Below are 18,140 nucleotides of genomic sequence, written 5' to 3'. Positions count from 1 at the left end.
AAGGTGACTCTACATCCTGGAGTTCTGCATGTGGCCCAGCGGCATGGGGAGTCTGAGCGTGCGTTCACAGCCTAAGCGTCTACGGATCTGCTATCGCAACTTTTTTTCGTTTTTCGCCACAGTCTCCGCACACAGCTACACAAGTGGACGGATAGGCGGAAAAGTCAGTTAAGGGAGCCGAATATTCAGGAACACCTGACCAGACACGTGACACTTCACGCGTCTGGACTTCATCGGGCGAGTTTGTTTCAAGCGCAGAAGCAGCCAACAGAGAGTTAGCCGCTCGGGCAGCAGGGGAGATCTTCTTCACACGTGCGTAACACAAATCACGAGAGCAAAACCAAACAGCCGCATCTACCGGCGTGAACGCGGCGCAGAAACAACAAGAGAAGCAACGGTAACGACGACTGTCAGTAGGATAATGCGAGGTAGCATCGATGAGGGGAACAGAGGGACCTGAGAGGACAAGCAGGCAGCGTTAGGTAAATGCTTAGGTTTGCATTTCTGTGTACAAACAGACGACACGTGTAGCCTCGTGAGACCGAGGGAGGGGCCGTGAATGAACACCCCTCCCGTGTTTCAGCTGGTGAACGCATGCATCAGAAGGAATACATCGTACACTTAAGCGCGTGCTGATGCGCGTGCTGTCAGTTACCTATAGGTTAGTGTATATGGATTCAAAAAACTGACTGCAGAGCAATGACTCCGATTGTGTTGTTAAGAGCAAAAGCAAAACTCTTCGTGAAAGTTTATTTTCTTTGTCAAAGGGCAGCGTCACCATCAAAATACCAATGACCCATTTACAAAGCAGAAACTATGTCGACATAGAAACATTCAACTGTTAAAATGACTTCATACAGTAGCAGATTTTCCTTTGAATCGAATCAAAATCAAGTGGAAATTACCTTTCCTTTTCTTCTTCACAATAATGTAACACTGCAGGTTTTGTTTTATACCATGTCTGTTTTACAAACACTTATGGACACAATTAAAATTGGAGAAGTCACCGACATGCATGCTCTCATGCTGAACAGAAAAAAAAAAAATCACAACCATTGTGAACATTTCACATAATAGCTATCTGAAAAAAAATTCAAAGAAAGAGAAATGAATGGAATTAAACCATGAGAAATGTCAATGCGGATGGGGCGAGTTGGGAAGCAGGGTTTTGTTTGGTGTTGTCACGGGTTAAAAGGTCAAGGGTCAGGACTGTTGGCCGCCCCACTGGCTCTCTACAGGCCGCCGAAGGAGCTCCTCTACGTGCCTCGCCACGTCCATGGTGTCGTCCAGGTCGAAGTCTCCGTCCGCGTCCAACATAGAGTCACTCCTGCCACAGGACAAAGAGTGGAGCCAAACCACACTCAGACAAGCTGGCAGCACATCACCGAAAGAAAGAAAAAAAAAAAAAAGAAAAAGAAAAAAAAAAGACCCAGCAGGAGCAACAAGACACTTTATTCTATACAAAATGCACACGCACACTCAGACAGAGTCATATGTTCAAAGGACTTGTTGACTCACATAGGTGGGAATATGCCGTAGGTGTGAGGGTGACTGACGGGTGCCGGGGAGGCGCCGTGATCCATATAGGTTGGATTCCCACTTGTTGGGTCTGGATTGGCTGTAGTAAACCTGCACACACACGCACACACACACGCAAAAACACACACAAGATTAAAGCCTGTGAGTCTATGCTCAGCAGTTGCCTAAGCAACTACCCTCAGCGTGCTTTCCAGGCCTGGCTGCATCATTATGGCCGTTCTCTGTAGCGTGGGTGAACCAACCGCGGAGACAGGCAGGGAGCGGGGCTGGCTAACTAACAAGCCTAACTCTAATGATGAATGGAAGCCAAGCTCGCTCAGGAACCCTGGGCCGTCCTTAATTGGCCTCCTCCAACTGTAAGAGCTGACTAATAGCTGATCTGAATTCAGGGTCCAACATTTCGTGATTAACTCTAAATGTTGGCACAGAGGGGGAAAAAAACGGGTGGGTGGACGGCAGGGAAGAAGACAGAGAATAGAATAACAGGAGGAAAGGCAAACAGAAAGATGGCTACTTACTCGGGCACCACTTGTTTGATTTGGGGCTTCACGTAGCCGTCCACTGCTTTGGCTTTTAGACAAACAGGTAGAGAGAGAGAGAGAGAAGTCGTCAATACATCCGTTCACTGCACAGGCTTCGGATGCTGCGGTATTGAATTTTGAAAGGAACAGCTTGCCTGTGCAAACAGACGCTTGCTTACAGAGGGGTGGGGTGTAATATTTGGAGAAGACCTCATCCTTGGGTCTGTCGGGGTAGAGGAACAGGAGGTGATTGAGATCGCTGATGCGGTCAGCCAGAGAGCGAATGGAGAAGTCTTTGGTTGTGTAGGGCATGAGGTTCCAAACCATCCTCTCACCTGCAAGAATCAGTAATGGTACCGTAATCAGTCTTTCTCCCGGAGACTTTAATTTCAGTAATTTTACAGTGTTGTTTTCATCTAAAATCGACATCGTTGACACGTGACAGAAGCCTTGTATCTGGCTTTAGCGCTGATTAAATCCTCGAGAACTAATATCAACACATTTTACCAGTACTATCTGTGATGTGACAGTAACAGAGTCATACCTGCTTTGTTCGGGTTTTCTGCCACCCAGGCAATTGTAATTCCTCCGATCTCAGAGTCACTAAAGCGCAGAAGGAAAGTGCCGTTGGGTTTGGACATCAGCATGTCCTGAGCCTGCTGTTTGTTCACAAAGCCCAGTATGGCTCTGAAAAGGAGAGCGAGAGACAGAAAAAGAAAGCCGTTGATATTGTAATGTGCATTCCCCTCCCCACCTCTCTCCTTTAGTTCATTCCTAGTTTATGAGGAGAAGCAGGTCCAGCTTTCCATGGAAGATCACGAACGTGAACTATTGCCTGAGTTGTAAAGACTGACAAAATATCCATCCACTAAAGTGAAAAACACGAGGCATAGTGCTTTCATTTTTCACGTTATTTATTTTTCAAGATTGAAACTGACAAAAAAAAAAACTCAATTAGCCTTACCCGTCATTCCAGTGTGGTTTGAGATGCTTTTTTGTGAGCTCCATCACGCCATCAAACCACTGCCAGAATGTAAAGTTCCTCCCTGGCAAGCTTTCCTGTGAGCAAAATGCATTTTGGGGGAGGAGAAAAAAAAAACGACGTTTTAAAAAGCACACAGGATATGTTCACCTTTTAAAAGGTTTCCACATTCCCTCATGTCCATCCAGTCCACAAATACAGAGAACAACATGCGGTGTTTACGATTTAACAGTGTGCGGAAAAAGAGAAGAGCGGGGTGAAAGTGTGTGTATGTGTGCAGCCAATGCACCGGTCTGGAAACTTGATGTTCCTGTAATCTAATGAGACTGATGGTGTGTGGTGAATGCGAGTGCATTTTCTGCAATCGACAGTCCTCCGGCCTTTCACTGTGTGGACAAACAGGCCCATTAAGATGAAGACCTCTCTCTCTCTCTCTCTCTCTCTCTCTCTCTCTCTCTCTCTCTCTCTCTCTCTCTCTCTCTCTCTCTCTCTCTCTCTCTCTCTCTCTCTCTCTCTCTCTCTCTCTCTCTCTCTCTCTCTCTCTCTCTCTCTCTCTCTCTCTCTCTCTCTCTCTCTCTCTCTCTCTCTCTCTCTCTCTCTCTCTACAGAATAGGGCTGAAGGAGCATTGCAAATGGAGCATGAGATATTTCTGTACATGAATAACCAAAACTAAATGACTCCACGGAGAACAAGCGTGCCGCTAAGATGGCTTACGGAAACTGGCCTGCGGGCATTTAAAAAAATAAAAAATTCAAAGAGAAGAAAACTCTTTCCAAGTATGTTAGAAACCCAAACATTCGATCTGAAACTCCAACCGAAGATGACAGATAATTAGCATGTTGAGACGGCATAGCGCTGACCCTGTTAAACTGTGACCAAGTCATCGTCATGTTGCGGTAGTCGTCGGGGTTGTTGCTGGAGCTGCTGAAGGCCTTTTGAGCCAGGAAGACCAGGTTCTCCTCCGACAGGCCCCGGTTACTCTGCACCTCGGCCTTGTATTTCATGTTGATGGCGTCGCACAGCTGAGGCCAAAGCACCTTATCTGGCACGAGGAAAGGCACCCGTCCCTGTGGAGGCGGTGCAGACAGCAGAGGATGTACATGAGCCTAACCGACGCGTGTGATGCGGCAGCAGCATGCAAAACATAGGCGTGCATGAAATGTGCAAATGTGAGCGCGTGAACAAGAGCAGGAGTAGCTGACTTTTGATATTGCATCATTGTTTCCACAAGGATTACATCTTCTAATGAACTCATCCAGATCAATAGAAAACCAGAACAAATGGCCATCGAGGGTCCCCGTAGCATCTCCTTCCAATTGCTTAAATGTGCTCAATTTTGAGCATATAATCAAAGCACAGATGCGGTTAGTGAAGGCCGCCCTCTGCAGCGCTCATACGGCGGTTACAGTCGATAACGCTGTAACGACCGACAGCTTCATGGCGGAAGCTGAGCAGCCACCCTCCACGTAAGGAGGCAATATAAATGGTCTGAATTTTGAATTCAGCAGCTTTAAATTGTCAAATTTGATGAAACAGAAAAGAAATCTACTAATCGTTGGCGTGTCTTTGACTGTGAAAAAGTATGCCGACAATGTGATAAATAAAAGGTACATTTGATAGATAAACCTGCTAAGTTTAGGTGTTTTTGAAGGTTTAATCGTCTCTAAATATCATTTTGAACGCAGAAAAGAACATTTACTCACCGGCTCTGCAAAAGCGTTGTCCCACAGCACAGTTGCCGTGGCATTATTGTCTTGGCTACCGTGAACTATCACCACGACAGGAAGTGATAACGTCTGTTCGAAGAAAGAGGGGAGGCCATCAGTTTAAGAATGCTGTATCAATAAACATCATCGTCCGTCTGCGGTCCTAATGGGACACGAGGGCGTTTTAATAAACAGTAAAGTACTGTGAAGAAGACAGATGAGGAATGAGTAGGATTGGTGGGGCTGATGTGGCGCACTGAGCGAATGTTCAAGGTTTTGCGAGGCTTTTAAGAATGAATAGATTGCAGAAGTAACAATGGCGAGTATCTTTGTGCGTCCCAGGCTATTATCGTGGTCCCTCGCACCTCCTCAGTCTGGGCCCCCCCTTACCTTCACTTGAAAGACAAGCTCGTTGCCTCCAAAGCTAAACTGCGACTCGAACAGAATGGTGAACTTTTCCTCCGTGACGGATTCTGCTCCTCGCCGGTCCGACCGCTTGATCCTCTTCAACGACTACGTGGAAGAGGACACGTGTAGGAATGAGCAACACTGACAATGCACACATCGTACCTGCACAGCACACGCATGCATGATTCACTTTGAGTCAGACTACAGGGCCGACGTGTCTCTGAGGACACGTACGACTGTACTCACGGACATTGTCATCGCACACATCTGACTTCAGGGTGAGCTGCACTCTACTTCAGACCCATGTTTACTAAGATATCCAACTCAGTGTAGTTACTTCACTTCACTTACCATGTTCCTGAAGTGGGCGCTGAGAGTGCCTGTCGTCTGGTGGTACTCCATCACGCAGTTATTGTTGAGGATTTCTCCGCTGCTGTCGCTAAAGGCGAGAGACAATCAAGGGTTGAGTCAGTCCGCTGTAATGTCTGCCGTGACTCCTTTTGCTGAGAATTTTATTCTTCCCAGAACAGATTCAAACTAAAATGACGGTCGCTTTGGACGGCAGGAGCTGCGTGAAACACGTGCAGGGTGTAGGAATGATGTCCGTGCTCGTATAATTGGATGGTTTAACTACCTCTATCCTTTCTACATGAGAAAACACCGAGCAGATGTCTCAGGGCTGCAGATTGGGTGCCGTACAAACTGGCTTGGATGAGACACAAGCGGATGATGGCTGAGCTGTTGAACTGCTCATCCATGTAACCACTGGCTGACCTACAGTCATGGACGCTTTCTGTTTGTCGGGAGGAATGTGGGACGGGCTAAATGCGGATTCTGCGTCCACACCATAGATTCCTCTGTGGCATTGTTCACGTTCCAGCCATGTCTCTGTGGTGAGGTATGGAAACACATTAGGGCCAGAGTTCACCCTGGGATCCAGTAATCCCTGTAGCAAGCTCAAGAATCCTTATCTTAATGGTGCCGCATCCCCGCTAGATGAAGCGGGAATACTAAACCGTGTGTACAAAGAAGAGGGAACAGCAGGATGTTGTGTTGTTGCTTCAGCGTGAAAGCACTTGTGTGTGAAAACTCTGATTCAAAAAAGAAGTTGTATATGCATTAAAAACATAAAGTAGCAGTGTGTAGGATTTAGGCGGATTTCCTAAGAATCAGTGTTTTCTTTATATTTCTACAGTAGCCCAGAATGGACAAACCAAACACTCTTTTTTATTTCAAGCCCACCGTAGTTCTCCGACATGCTTGTAAAGAGGGAGGTGAGCGGAGGGGTATTCAGTTGAATGCAATCTGCAACCTCACCACTAGATGCTGCTAAATCTTACACACTGCTACTTCAGGTCTGAACCTCCACAAACACCCCAACGTCCTGTTTGTATTTGTTTCTGGGGTTTCCTGTTTTTGATCCACAGTGATATGATATCGGGGCACTGGACTTACTTCCTCGTGTTCTCGTTCTTCAGCAGGGCCTTGGCTTGCTGCTCACTAATGATGGTGGCTTTCACCTGCGGAGGGTTCATGTGCACGTTCAATTTCCCGCCCACTAGGAGGCGCACTGTCGCGGCAAACTTGGTTTGGGTTTTTAGCACCTGTGGTGGCTGTTTCTCAATGATGAAGGTGCTGTGGAGACAAAAAGGGGAGTTAGACTGACTGAACCACAGAACAAAACCCTGTTGGTCAGGTGGCTCAGTGCTTTGCTGAACATCATTTCTTCCCCAATTTGTCTTTTGAAACCTCGGTTAAAAAATGGAGCCAAAAATATGACAAAAAGGCTGCAAACCTAACACAGAAAGTAAACATGTTTACGGCATACAAATAACTGTGCAGATGTTTCATTCGACTTTAAATACACATGTGATGTAGACTTTGAAGATAACCATGGTGCAGTAATGGAGGGTATTGAAGGTAATGGAAGTAAGGTGTGATTTTCTGTCGAGCTTGTCTTCTGATTTCTCACATTAACACAAACGGAGAGCAAGACGTGAGTCAGCAGCAGACACACAGCCTGATCATTATTCCTGCAGGATCAGGGGCAGCTTGGAAACAAATACATTCTGTTGCTATGAGCCTTCAAGCCCTCTGTTCTGAAGCTGAACGAAGTCGTGATGTGAAAACAACACTCTCCCATTCTCAGCCTGAAACCTCCAGGGGCTTCAGGGGAATATGGAGAGGATGTTGTTGAGGAAACATAACCTGTGTTTGTACTGTGTGTGATAGCGGTACTGCATTTTGTGGGCGCGGGCAAGTCTGTGGCCAATCAGAAGCCGCTGTGACACGGACACGGCCTCTCAGTATGCTAAGGGTCCCTGCAGGGAAAATCGACAAGAAAAGCAGGAGAGGAACCTTCAGATGACTTCCTGTTCAGAGATGCTGGAGGGCTGAATGAGCCTGGCAGATGTGCCTTTGGGTCCAACAAGTATGAACTGCAACAGCTTGCAAGTGCCTTCGCTGTCCTTCAAGCTCTTGCAAACTGCATTTTCTTTGTCTTTGCAGATCTTTTTAGAAGCCTTTGACTTCCATTCTTTGCCTCTGGGCACATTTGCATCCTCGCAGTTGAAATGATCACTGACCGACTTCTTTATCAACAAAACATGAGTTTGTTTGGCTGCGCTGAAAAAAGGGCTGCAACTTCTTCGTGACTAAGACCGAAATGGCCGATTCGTCGACTAATCGGCTCAGATTTCTTCAGTCGATGAGTCGTTCTTTATGCTTTTTCAGGCAGAATAACTTATTTCCAAGAAATGAATGTCTGTTGATTAAATCAACTAATCAATTTGTCGACACAATCGCATGAGCGTCAGTCGACTAAGGCCTGCTGTTACTTATCCATATCCAGTGTATTACCTACAGTCGATGGCGGTTGGCACGCCCTCCCCAGGTGAGACATTAGGTACTGTAAGTGATACCCTGACTATGGATAAGTATACAACCCCACTTCAAAACACCCCAACTATCCCTTTAAGGTCTGAAACGTAAACATTACCTTTTACAAGACTAGATCTAGGGTTTGAGACCACGGCGGGGTGGTCGGTGCATGTTAACTAATATATCAATGCACAGGCAGCTTACTGATATTACCGCAGCTGTGGTCCGAGATGAGACCTTCAGAAAGTGGTCTTGGGACTGGTGTTGAGACCATGTCATGGAATCAGCGTTTTTTGAGTCAAGATGAGTTGAGAAGTTTTCGAGGAGCCTAAACAACAACACACACCTGGTGACCAATGCTGAGATGATGTCTGTGATGGTACTGCTGAGTTCGTTGAGGAGCTCTTCAATGGGGCCGGGGATGGGCAGCTGTTGTCTGAGGTGCTCTGCCCTCCGAATCTGCTGCCTGTTTTGCCAGATCGTTTCTGCTAGCTTCTCACACCTGACACACACACACACACACACACACACACACACACACACACACACACACACACACACACACACACACACACACACACACACACACACAGGTAGGAAGTTATGCCTGCACTGCAGAAGATTTCACTCCAGCAGAAGATTAGCGATTAAAACTGAAACGGGATAATTCACAACAACGATGAAACCCTTGACTGGACTCAAACAAAAAAAGCAAAGAAAACAAAATGAGGGATTAACAGCCTAAAAAAGAGACATGTCAGATGAGCCTGCCGAATGTCTCTGTTATTAGGAGCCAATCAACTTTGGAAATAAACCCAGCGGTAGTCAATTGAAAGCTTGTAAACCTGTGACCCTTTGCTTTGAGAGGAAGCCTAGCGGCTGTGATCTTGGTGGGAGGTGGAGGAGGGCTCACCAGGACTGCAGGATGTCCAGGCCTCCCTCCGGCGGACCCCCGTTGCCTGCCAGCTGCTGCCGTCTCTTCCACTGGATCAGCTCGTCATCCAGAATGATGGTCTGCTGCTTTCTCAACAGCTGCAGTGTTTTCTGGTGCTTCTCTGCCAAGTCCTGCGCACGAACAGAAAACGATGAGGTTTGACTCGGGATAACGCACGAGCACTCTTTCAACACACGCATACAGTGTGTTTTCTTTGAGCGTGCACGTTCCCGTCTTACCAGTCTGTATTTCTGTAGTGTGTTGGCCTCTCTGGTCAGCCATGCCTCCACAGTGGCTCTCTTATTGAGAAGGGCGGGCTCCCGTAGCTGCCGGTCAGCAGGGGGCAGCGTGGACATGCTGGTCAGCTGAGCTGAGGAGGAGTGAGGAGTCCAACTTACAGTCCAACATTTCCAATGTATTATATTTAGAATGAAAGAAGAACCGGCACATTTGAAAAGCTTGAACCAGCGCTGTTGAATAACTGATTATAAAAACTGATGTCTGGTCAGTCAGGACTTTTGCAGTACTCTAGAGCAGCAATCACGAGATGCAGGTCCTCTGGTCTCACCCTGGATGCGGAGGCTCTCCTGGTACTGGATGATGAAGTACTCCTGGTTGTGCTGGAGCTTGCGCAGATCATTCTCTGTGTCCTGGGTCAGCAGGCGGAGCTCCTCAAAAGCTTGGTTGATCTGTTGGTATTTCTGAGACATGCTGTCCATCATCCCCCCCACCGGAGAGCTCGACTGTCGATTACAAAGTGTGATTGAGAGACAGGCACAGAGAGAGACGGAGGGTTGGGAAACAGGAATTGGTAAGGTGTCATGGCCTGTGTATCGTCTGTCATCGGGTTGTTTATGATCGCTGTTGGGGCTACTGGTGAGCTGAGAGACGTGTGATATTTGTGGGGGATGTTACCTATGTTACCTAAAGGTTCAGACTAAAGACGGTGAAATTCGATCAGTCCAAATGTGCATTCCACGAATAGAAAAGGCACGTTGTGACTGGAAACCAATTCGCCGCAGGAGTCGCTGAGAGTCAGATGTTTTTACACACTGCTGGCTTTTATGGTTTTATAACGAAATGAAATATTTGATTTTCATTTTTGATTTGCAGTGGAGGAACAACAAAAAGTTGACTTTTGCAAGTCCACATCACAGCGCGATTGAGAAGGTATTGTTTTTTATAATAAAGGAATCTGCAGACCTTTGGGGGGGGATGAATGGAGGAAACGGAGAGTAGTTACGCAATTACCCAGCCGGCCGAATCAGTCACCATTAAGTAGTTGCGCTTCTGTTTGTGTTTGCAGGCTTTGTACGGGCTATGTACTGAATAATGCATGAACAAGCCACAGGTGTGTGTCGAAGCAAGTTCACATTACAGTGGGGATTGTCTGCAGGTGTCAGCTCGCAAATCTGTATTTCACAGCACACGCGCGTGCATCCTACTCACATTGGTGGCCTCTCTGACGAGCCTCTGCTCCGTGTAGAGGATGTGTTTGATGCACCGGACCAGCTCCAGCGGACAGCGGTCATACGTGCTCTGAAAGACAAGGAGCACATGAGCCGTGTTAAGGCCTATTAGCCCCTGACGAGCGGAGCGTCCGCCTCACACAGGACTCACCAATTTAGAAGCTCGCTAAGTTCTGGAGCACGAAAAAAAACCCCATTAGGCGAGCCTAATGAGACCCATCTCTGAAGCACGGAGCACTTCATATATCATTCATTCGCATTCACGCACATTGTCACGCGCACGCACACACACCGCCGGTACATGTGTTACAGTCGTTTTTTTTTTGTGTAAACAAATTGCGGTTTCACTTTCTGCCTGAAAGACACTGTCGTGAGTCGAGTAGTTTCCTGCTTCAAGTCGGGGAGTGACATTGCATTCAAAGTTTGGAATTGTAAAATCAAGCTACGTTTACGAGGAAACACGCCACACTAAGAGGAACACAACTAATAGCACAGGGCATCAGCAGGGTTGGACACATTTCATAGATTACACATTGGCACATGTAGGCTCACGATCACCCAGGGGAGAACAGAGAAGTAGGAATTTGGGAATTGCAGTTTGATGTTGCACAGCCAGCTCCCCTTTAGCCTGTTTTTTTCTCTGCCTGGTTTTCAGGGAGGGGAGAAGACAAACAGAAGGCTCTGTGAGCAGGGAGCGCGATCATAAATAGCAGCGCTGGCTGGCTACCAAGGCCCTCAACTCATGGTAGATATAAATCGTTCCTAAAACATCGTCCACTGTGTGCAAGGACAAAAAGCAAACGGTTACATCTTCCAACCACTTCATCTCTTCTCATGTTGTTTAAAGGCGCAGAGTCTTGATGGAAACATCATTTCATTTCAATATTCCTCCGGAGTTGTTTTGGGCTTTTTCTGATTGTGTGAACAGTAGGCCCTTCATGCTCCAGTGTATTTTGTTCTCCAGGCTTTTTAGCTATAGATAAAGTACCAAAGTCAATTTTTACATTTTTAAAATCAAGGTCTCTTTTATTGATGAATCTGAGAAATAACTGAAAGCCACAGTTTATACTGTATATTAGGGGTGTAACGGTTCACAAAATTCACGGTTGGGTTCGGTACGATACAGTGGAGCCACGGTTCGGTACGTTTCGGTACAGTAGAAAACTATAAATGGCAGAGAAATGTACTTGATTTTAAAATATATTTATTCATTACAACTAACATCATGAAGTTATTCTTTGACTTTGAACGATGATGGAACTATACCTGAGTGACTCATCTTCTGGGGTGTCTTCTTAGCAACACATAAGCATAAAAAACAAAAACTGCTCCTTAATGTCATCTTGTATTGTTACTTACATCTTGCAAAAGAGATTTTTAATCTCAATGGGACGACCTGGTTAAATAAATGTTTAAAAGAAAAAAAAGAAAAAAAAATCAAGAAATCTTTTTTTATTCAAACGTAGTGTTCGGTTCGTCATGCGTACCAAACCGTGAGCCTCGTACCGAACGGTTCAATACGAATACGCGTATTGTCACACCCCTACTGCATATACATGCTTGTTTTTGTATTTGTGTGTGTTCTCAAACTTTGGCACGACTTAGCACCCTCACGTCTCTCAGTCAGACAGGGAAGTGACCTGGTAAGGTGCTGTGTGTTCCTGGGTCCGCAGTGCCGTTCTTGTGATTGGTGAGGCACATTTCCAAAAGACGTACCTTGAGCTGGCTGGCGTAGTGTCCCAGTTTGATTTTCAGTAGAAAGCCGTCCTCTCCCACCTGGTGCTCGGCCTTGTTCTGCAGCTCCTGGATCAGACTTTCCAGTAGCCGTTTGGCCTTGAACTCCTCCGCCGGGTTCTCTAGGTCTATGGCATCCCTAACAACACATACACACACACACACACGTAAAACACACATGCATGCACGCAAGACACATACAAGACAAGTGGACATGTGCGTAAACAAACGCACGTGGAAAGAGCAACTCTCCTTATGGGCTTTCATGGACAAGCATGCATGCTTTACACACACGTGTTATGTTTGAGCTGCAGGGTAACTCACCAGAGCTGGCCCTCTATCCACTGGGACAGATAATGTCGCACCTCAATGGGGAAATGCTGACCGTAGAGAGACTGCATCTGGTGCAGAGCATCTCCCTGGAGCTGCTGGGCCTGGATCCACACTGCCATCTTCAACGCCCTGACGTTGAAAAAAGGGGGTTTTCATCGATGAGAGAGCAGGGAACACATGTTTAAAGAAAAGGCACATCGTGATGTGCATGGGGACGGAGTAAGAGTGATACTTGGTATCTAAAGGGTTAAGAGGGGGATGTCTATTTTATCCTTTTCAAAAGAAAAGCACAAGTTAATGAACTAACTACATTAGTTTGTGGGATATCAGGCTCCGTAAACCGTGATCCCAGTTTAGAGTAAGGTTTGCTGTCCTGGTTTTTATTCGAGCGGGGTAGGTTTAGACTTCACCCAGCCAATGTTATAGCCGAGCTAGTGCTACCTTACGAACACCGTACAAACATTCGGCATTCGTCCCATTCGTCCGACAGCCCGTTATCCCGAAAACAAACAGCACACTGTCCTGGAGGCCCGTTGCTCCCAAAATAATCACACGCTCCACGCAACACACAGAAGCACATGGCTAATTGTTATGCAAAATGGCATCATCGGACCTTCCATCGGATCATTCTGCACAAGAATTACAGATGTGCATCTGTTCAGTTTAGCTCATTCGGATCCCCATTAGCTGACCCCATGACGTCAGCTTGTCTTCCTGGGGTCCGTTTGTTTTCCAGGAAACATGTGTTTTTGACAATGGACGTTTGTTTTCGTGATAACGGACAACTGGGCTTTCCAGTCCAATGGGCCATTTTTCAGGCGATTACTCAGCAAAACAAGATTACAATGAAATACGTCTGATGTCCCATTTTAAAACGAGTCGGCTGGAAACACACAAAAACAACATGGAGTTCGGTTTAGCTTAATTTATTCACCGGGCTACAGCTGATATAATCCGCCAGCAACGTTTTGTTTACCTCTGTGTGAAATCACAGAGCCGTTGTGTGAAAAAAGATTAATTACAAGTAGTTTGCCATATTGATCATGATGAATCTAATACAGAGCAATAACAGAAAGCTTGACAATGAATTAGCAAATACAGTCGATTGTCTTTGGCTTGTAGAAATGTCGTACGAAAAATGTAACCTTTAAGGAAATTGACTAACTCCACGATGAATTAAACCAAACTCCCCGAGCTCACAGAGTACAGATCTGGTGAAAAAAACCCCAAAAAGCTACAGGATACAGATGTATCTGGTTTCCCTCCAAGGCTCCGAGCCTCAGTGGTTGAGCCGGTCGTGTGTCTTTTCTGTGTTTGGGGCTTAAAACGGTCTCCTCTGTGGAGCCGACAGCTCCACTGTCACTGTGTCTTGGTTTAGAGGACTCTGAGCTGGGTCACTGCTACGTGTTTCCAGTCAACACACCCACTCAGCCTTCTCAAAAGTGGCACAGTCACTGTCAGTAAAAGACTGCGCGGTATGAGTACGCGGGAAGTTTGTGGTGCACGTATGTGCGCATGTGTATTTGTAAGGGCTTGTGGTGTCAGTGGTTCTGCTTGACACCGTGTGCATCTTTAGTGTATCAATGTATGTCGGATTGAAACAAACAGACCTCCACATATCACATTCACATCATATCTCATAAACCTTTAGTTTCCAACATCCACAATGCATACTGCGTGCTGTTGCTGCTAAACTCAGAGGAAGGTTTCACTGTTCACCCTCGTTTCCTCTTGAAGAACTGAAAACTAGTCAGTAATCGAAGTTCACAGTAATTTTGCACATTGCAGTATGTGAGAGGATCTCATGACATGCACAAAAGACCGTCAGTCATTCATCTAATGAGGCCATGACTGGATGATGAATCGATTTTAATAAAAAACAAAACTCCAAAACCTCGTCACACTCATCTCATCTGATCACCGGGCAAATTGTGTGCATGTGTGTGTGTGTGTCGCGGCTCAGATCAGCAGCTCATACCTGTGCTCAGGTGAGCGCATGTTCACTCTCTGTGTGTGTGTGTGTGCCGAGGTGAGCTGAGCGCAGAAAGATAATTCCACTCCTTCTGGTATCTGCACCTGTAGACACTAAGCCTGTAAGCCTATGACAATGCTCCTGCTCTCATATCGCACTGAATGGGTCCTGACCTTTAACCTTTCCTTATCCCACTGGAGACCTCAGACTACGGGGCACATACTTCAGAGAGAAGGCACGTTCGTGCTGCTACTGAAGAACAGTGTTAGTAGCTCTGTGAGCGGCTTCAGTAAACTGTGAGCTGCTGTGATCGCAACAGCCACACTTGGCTTAATTAGTAAGGGACAGGTGGTTAGATGCTCTCTATTCTCTTATTAAATGTTGATTAGGTGCTTTGTATTATTGCACCTGACCGGGTTGATGAGTGAATATGTTACATAGCTGGTTGATGACACTTTTTCTACGCGAAACGACGAGGTGAAAGTTCACAAACGCAACACTAAATGCTGCATTATCTTTGCTGAAGTTCAAACGTGCGTATTGTTTTCAGATGTGTGTGTATTCACATGTAATAAAAAAAAGAAGAAAAGGCAATAAAAGGCTGTTCAAATGAGCAACATGCACATGTTTTATCTGCCGGGGCATCAGCACTCGTACTATCAGCTGATTGGAGGAGGAACCGAACAGGAAGAGCGTGAAACCTTTTCTACCACCTCTTTTCTGTGACACCCGGGACCTTCTGTGCCACCCTGTATCACACAAACAGCATGGCATGCTGGGAGCCAAAGCTTTAAACCGTGTCCGCCGTGCTGCAAAAAGACAGTGAGACAAACTGCTGTGTTTACCAAGTCTGTCTGTCCCTTTAACAGCTCTTTAAGGCAGAGGCTCCGGGCGCTGTTTGCCCACCATTACCGCCTCCATTCTCACCTCCAACAGGGGAAAGAGATGCTTCCCAGCAGCTGTTTCTATCTGACTACATCCAAATGCCCTGGCATGAACCCCGAGATACGCTGCGAGAAGTGAAACGTCTCTTTCTCCGTCGCTGTCCTCTTTACAAGAAACTCACAATGGTGTCACGTTACACATGTTACCACCAACTTCATGGCAGACTTTACAAACAAAAACAAAAGGAAATCCACCTTACCTCTTGCCTTCAGCTCCGTGTTACCATGTAACAGCAGGAAATTCAAACGAGGAGCACCACAAACCTTAAACAGACAGAGAGAGGGAGAGACAGAGTGAGAGAGAGAGAGAGAGAGAGAGAGAGAAAGCAAAAGGAGGAAGTGAGTCAACCTTGGGTGCTTCTGAGGAAGCTATCTTTTTTTCACAAGGACCGGAGCATTAACAAAAAGCATGAGGGGTTGCGAGAGAGAGAGCTGAGAGGATGAAAGGGAAAGTCCGCAGATTTCTCATTATTCCGGTTGTCTTTGGACACCTCGACATAACGTCATTTATGAAACTGCTCTTCGTGATGCTATGAGGGGATCTCAGAGGTGCTCCAATTCAAACTCAGACGCCAAGAAAGCATTTTAAAATGGGATTGCAAGAGCAGATATTCTCCAAACCTTATCTAATTACTGTTATTTAAAAAACAACAACACTGTTGTTTATTGCAAGTTGATGGTCAAGTATTGTCTTGACTCTGGCGGTTATATTACCATAGTTCTCACCAAAGAATTTGCTACGCTCGTGAACAAAAAGATGACTGCAGCAAAACAAAGCGGAGACAGGTTGACTGTCACACAGCCAACAGTAAGGCCGGATTAGCTTCTTCTTTATTTGGAAATAGATAGCCAAGTGTCTCTAGTAACCCCTCACAGTACAGAAGAAAAAGTGAGTTTGCACAACTACGGCAAGTACAGTAGGTCAAAGAGTTCGTCCACATTTTAAAACACATCATTCTCTCTCAGGCCTCCGTCGTTGCTGAACCTGCGTTTTTTCTCACCAGGAAATATCACCAATGAGCTCGGTGAGTAGTGTTGTCACAATCGAGAGAACCAACGGCCAGATAGACAAAAAAATGAATTGTTAAAGCGTCGCTTTTGTCTCATGAAGTCAACTTCGAAAGAAGTCGTGTGTTTGGTCCGATTAGGAGGCTAGAAAGTCTCATGGCAGCAACACGAAGCCTTGAACTACAGCCATGGCCCTGTCATCATGTGGCACACCGAGCCAGAGCAGCTGAAGTCGGGCTTATCGTGATCCAGGCTGCTCTCATTCCTGGCTGGAGCCTGAAGACGGAGACCAGCAGGAGCCCATATGCTGGCTCGAGTCTCCAGAGAAATACGTGAGTATCGGTATTTTTTCCATCTACCTTGGCTCGATCCGTCTTTGCTTCTCCACCACCATCCAGCTTTGTTTATTGGATCCAACCCCGTTCATAAATTCTCTTCCAGTTGAGAATGATGGGTAATGTAATGGCCTGACCTATGACCTCGTCAGCAAGGTCTGCATGCTCTGCTCACGCTGAGCCTCCCCGTTTTGACAGCGATGAGTCACGTGTGTTGATGCCAGCAAGTGACAGTAAACATCTGGTACACACACACACACTCGAATGCCACTGAACATTCAAAAGTGCAGAATCATACTCACTGGAGAGGATTACTGAAGCAATCATCACAGATGTTTATCGTAGGGCCAGAAACCATGAAGCAGTGCTGGCTCCGTCTTCTGGAAACAGAGCGATGCTGCTCGAGAGGCTTCTGACTCTACACAGGAGGTTATTATGTCTGCTCGTCAACTCACACACCTTCACTTTGTCTCAAACAAACAGGACAACACAGCGCAGACGCATACAGTAGCCCTGCAATGAAAGCTGTAGACATAGAGAGCTTGTGATTCACCCTGTAGTCATTCCTCAGACCTTAGTTTGTGGTGTTATATTTAGATTACAACACATCGTACGGTTCCACTCACTGTATATATGAGCACACACACACACACACACACTTGACTCTCACGTTGGCTCGTCCTTCAAAGATCGTCGTTGTTGCTCTCTTTTATCGTTATTGGCATTCTTTTCCAGCAGAGGGAGAAAAGGCCACGGCTCCATCTCCAAAGCCCTTTCTGCAGCTCACGCAAGCTTTTTGTTGTCCATTTTGAATTTACTCTCAACAGATTTTCCTCGTCCCGCCGTCAGTTCGTGCTCTATTGGCACGAAAGTTTCAGGAACAATGTTTCTAAAGCTTCTAAATACAAAAGTACACAATAACAGGAATATGAATATTGGCACACTCCACTGGGAGTCTTTTTTTAATGGTGAGAGGTCTTTAAGATCTTTGAAACAACAGAGTTTAACTTGTCAAAGTTCATGTTTCGTATTTCACTGAATGATTTACAATTCATCCAATTCATTGGCCTTGATGATTTTAGAGCTCTATAGGTATAACTCAATGATATTATGATTCATATATCGCTCTCTCTCTCCCTCCCAATGAACTGCCAGCTAAATGAATGCATCCATGCACAGTTCAACATCAAGTAACAGGTAAATCCGTCTTCCCCCTCAGTCCCTTCACACAACATTGGCAAGGAGGCAATGAACGACTGCAGCGATTTTCTTTTTCACCCACTGTGCAGAAATCGTGGCATATTTATGAGTGGAGAATGTGGCTGGATGAGAAATCAGGAGAACGGCTTCCAGCAAAAAGCAAACCAATGAAAG

General features: G+C 46.1%; 1 protein-coding gene across 4 annotated transcripts in view; it reads right to left on the bottom strand.

Moving 5' to 3' along the window:
- Positions 1–18,140, bottom strand: part of stat5a (signal transducer and activator of transcription 5a) — a 40,388-nt gene that overhangs the window by 868 nt on the left and 21,380 nt on the right. Inside the window, exons 2-21 of one of the 4 annotated variants that reach the window (XM_079281940.1) lie at positions 15,624–15,687; positions 12,499–12,636; positions 12,157–12,313; positions 10,421–10,510; positions 9,540–9,714; positions 9,211–9,341; positions 8,951–9,102; positions 8,384–8,539; positions 6,762–6,792; positions 6,613–6,677; positions 5,509–5,596; positions 5,140–5,262; positions 4,747–4,839; positions 3,904–4,110; positions 3,025–3,119; positions 2,605–2,747; positions 2,240–2,395; positions 2,058–2,109; positions 1,519–1,629; positions 1–1,327 (exon numbers count right to left, since the gene is read on the bottom strand). The exon at positions 1–1,327 is cut by the window's left edge and continues 868 nt beyond it. In XM_079281940.1, coding sequence (XP_079138066.1) covers positions 1,204–1,327; positions 1,519–1,629; positions 2,058–2,109; positions 2,240–2,395; positions 2,605–2,747; positions 3,025–3,119; positions 3,904–4,110; positions 4,747–4,839; positions 5,140–5,262; positions 5,509–5,596; positions 6,613–6,677; positions 6,762–6,792; positions 8,384–8,539; positions 8,951–9,102; positions 9,211–9,341; positions 9,540–9,714; positions 10,421–10,510; positions 12,157–12,313; positions 12,499–12,626 — 2,277 coding nt within the window. In that variant the 5' untranslated portion in view covers positions 12,627–12,636; positions 15,624–15,687 and the 3' untranslated portion in view covers positions 1–1,203. Of the gene's footprint in view, positions 1,328–1,518; positions 1,630–2,057; positions 2,110–2,239; positions 2,396–2,604; positions 2,748–3,024; positions 3,120–3,903; positions 4,111–4,746; positions 4,840–5,139; positions 5,263–5,508; positions 5,597–6,612; positions 6,793–8,383; positions 8,540–8,950; positions 9,103–9,210; positions 9,342–9,539; positions 9,715–10,420; positions 10,511–12,156; positions 12,314–12,498; positions 12,637–15,623; positions 15,688–18,140 lie in introns of those variants that run through there. The other 3 variants (XM_079281938.1, XM_079281939.1, XM_079281941.1) reach the window with 3 other exon arrangements.

Source organism: Melanostigma gelatinosum (genome assembly GCF_949748355.1).
Source record: "Melanostigma gelatinosum genome assembly, chromosome: 13".
Classification (NCBI taxonomy): Eukaryota; Metazoa; Chordata; class Actinopteri; order Perciformes; family Zoarcidae; genus Melanostigma; species Melanostigma gelatinosum.
This window is presented reverse-complemented; position numbering and strand designations above follow the sequence as displayed.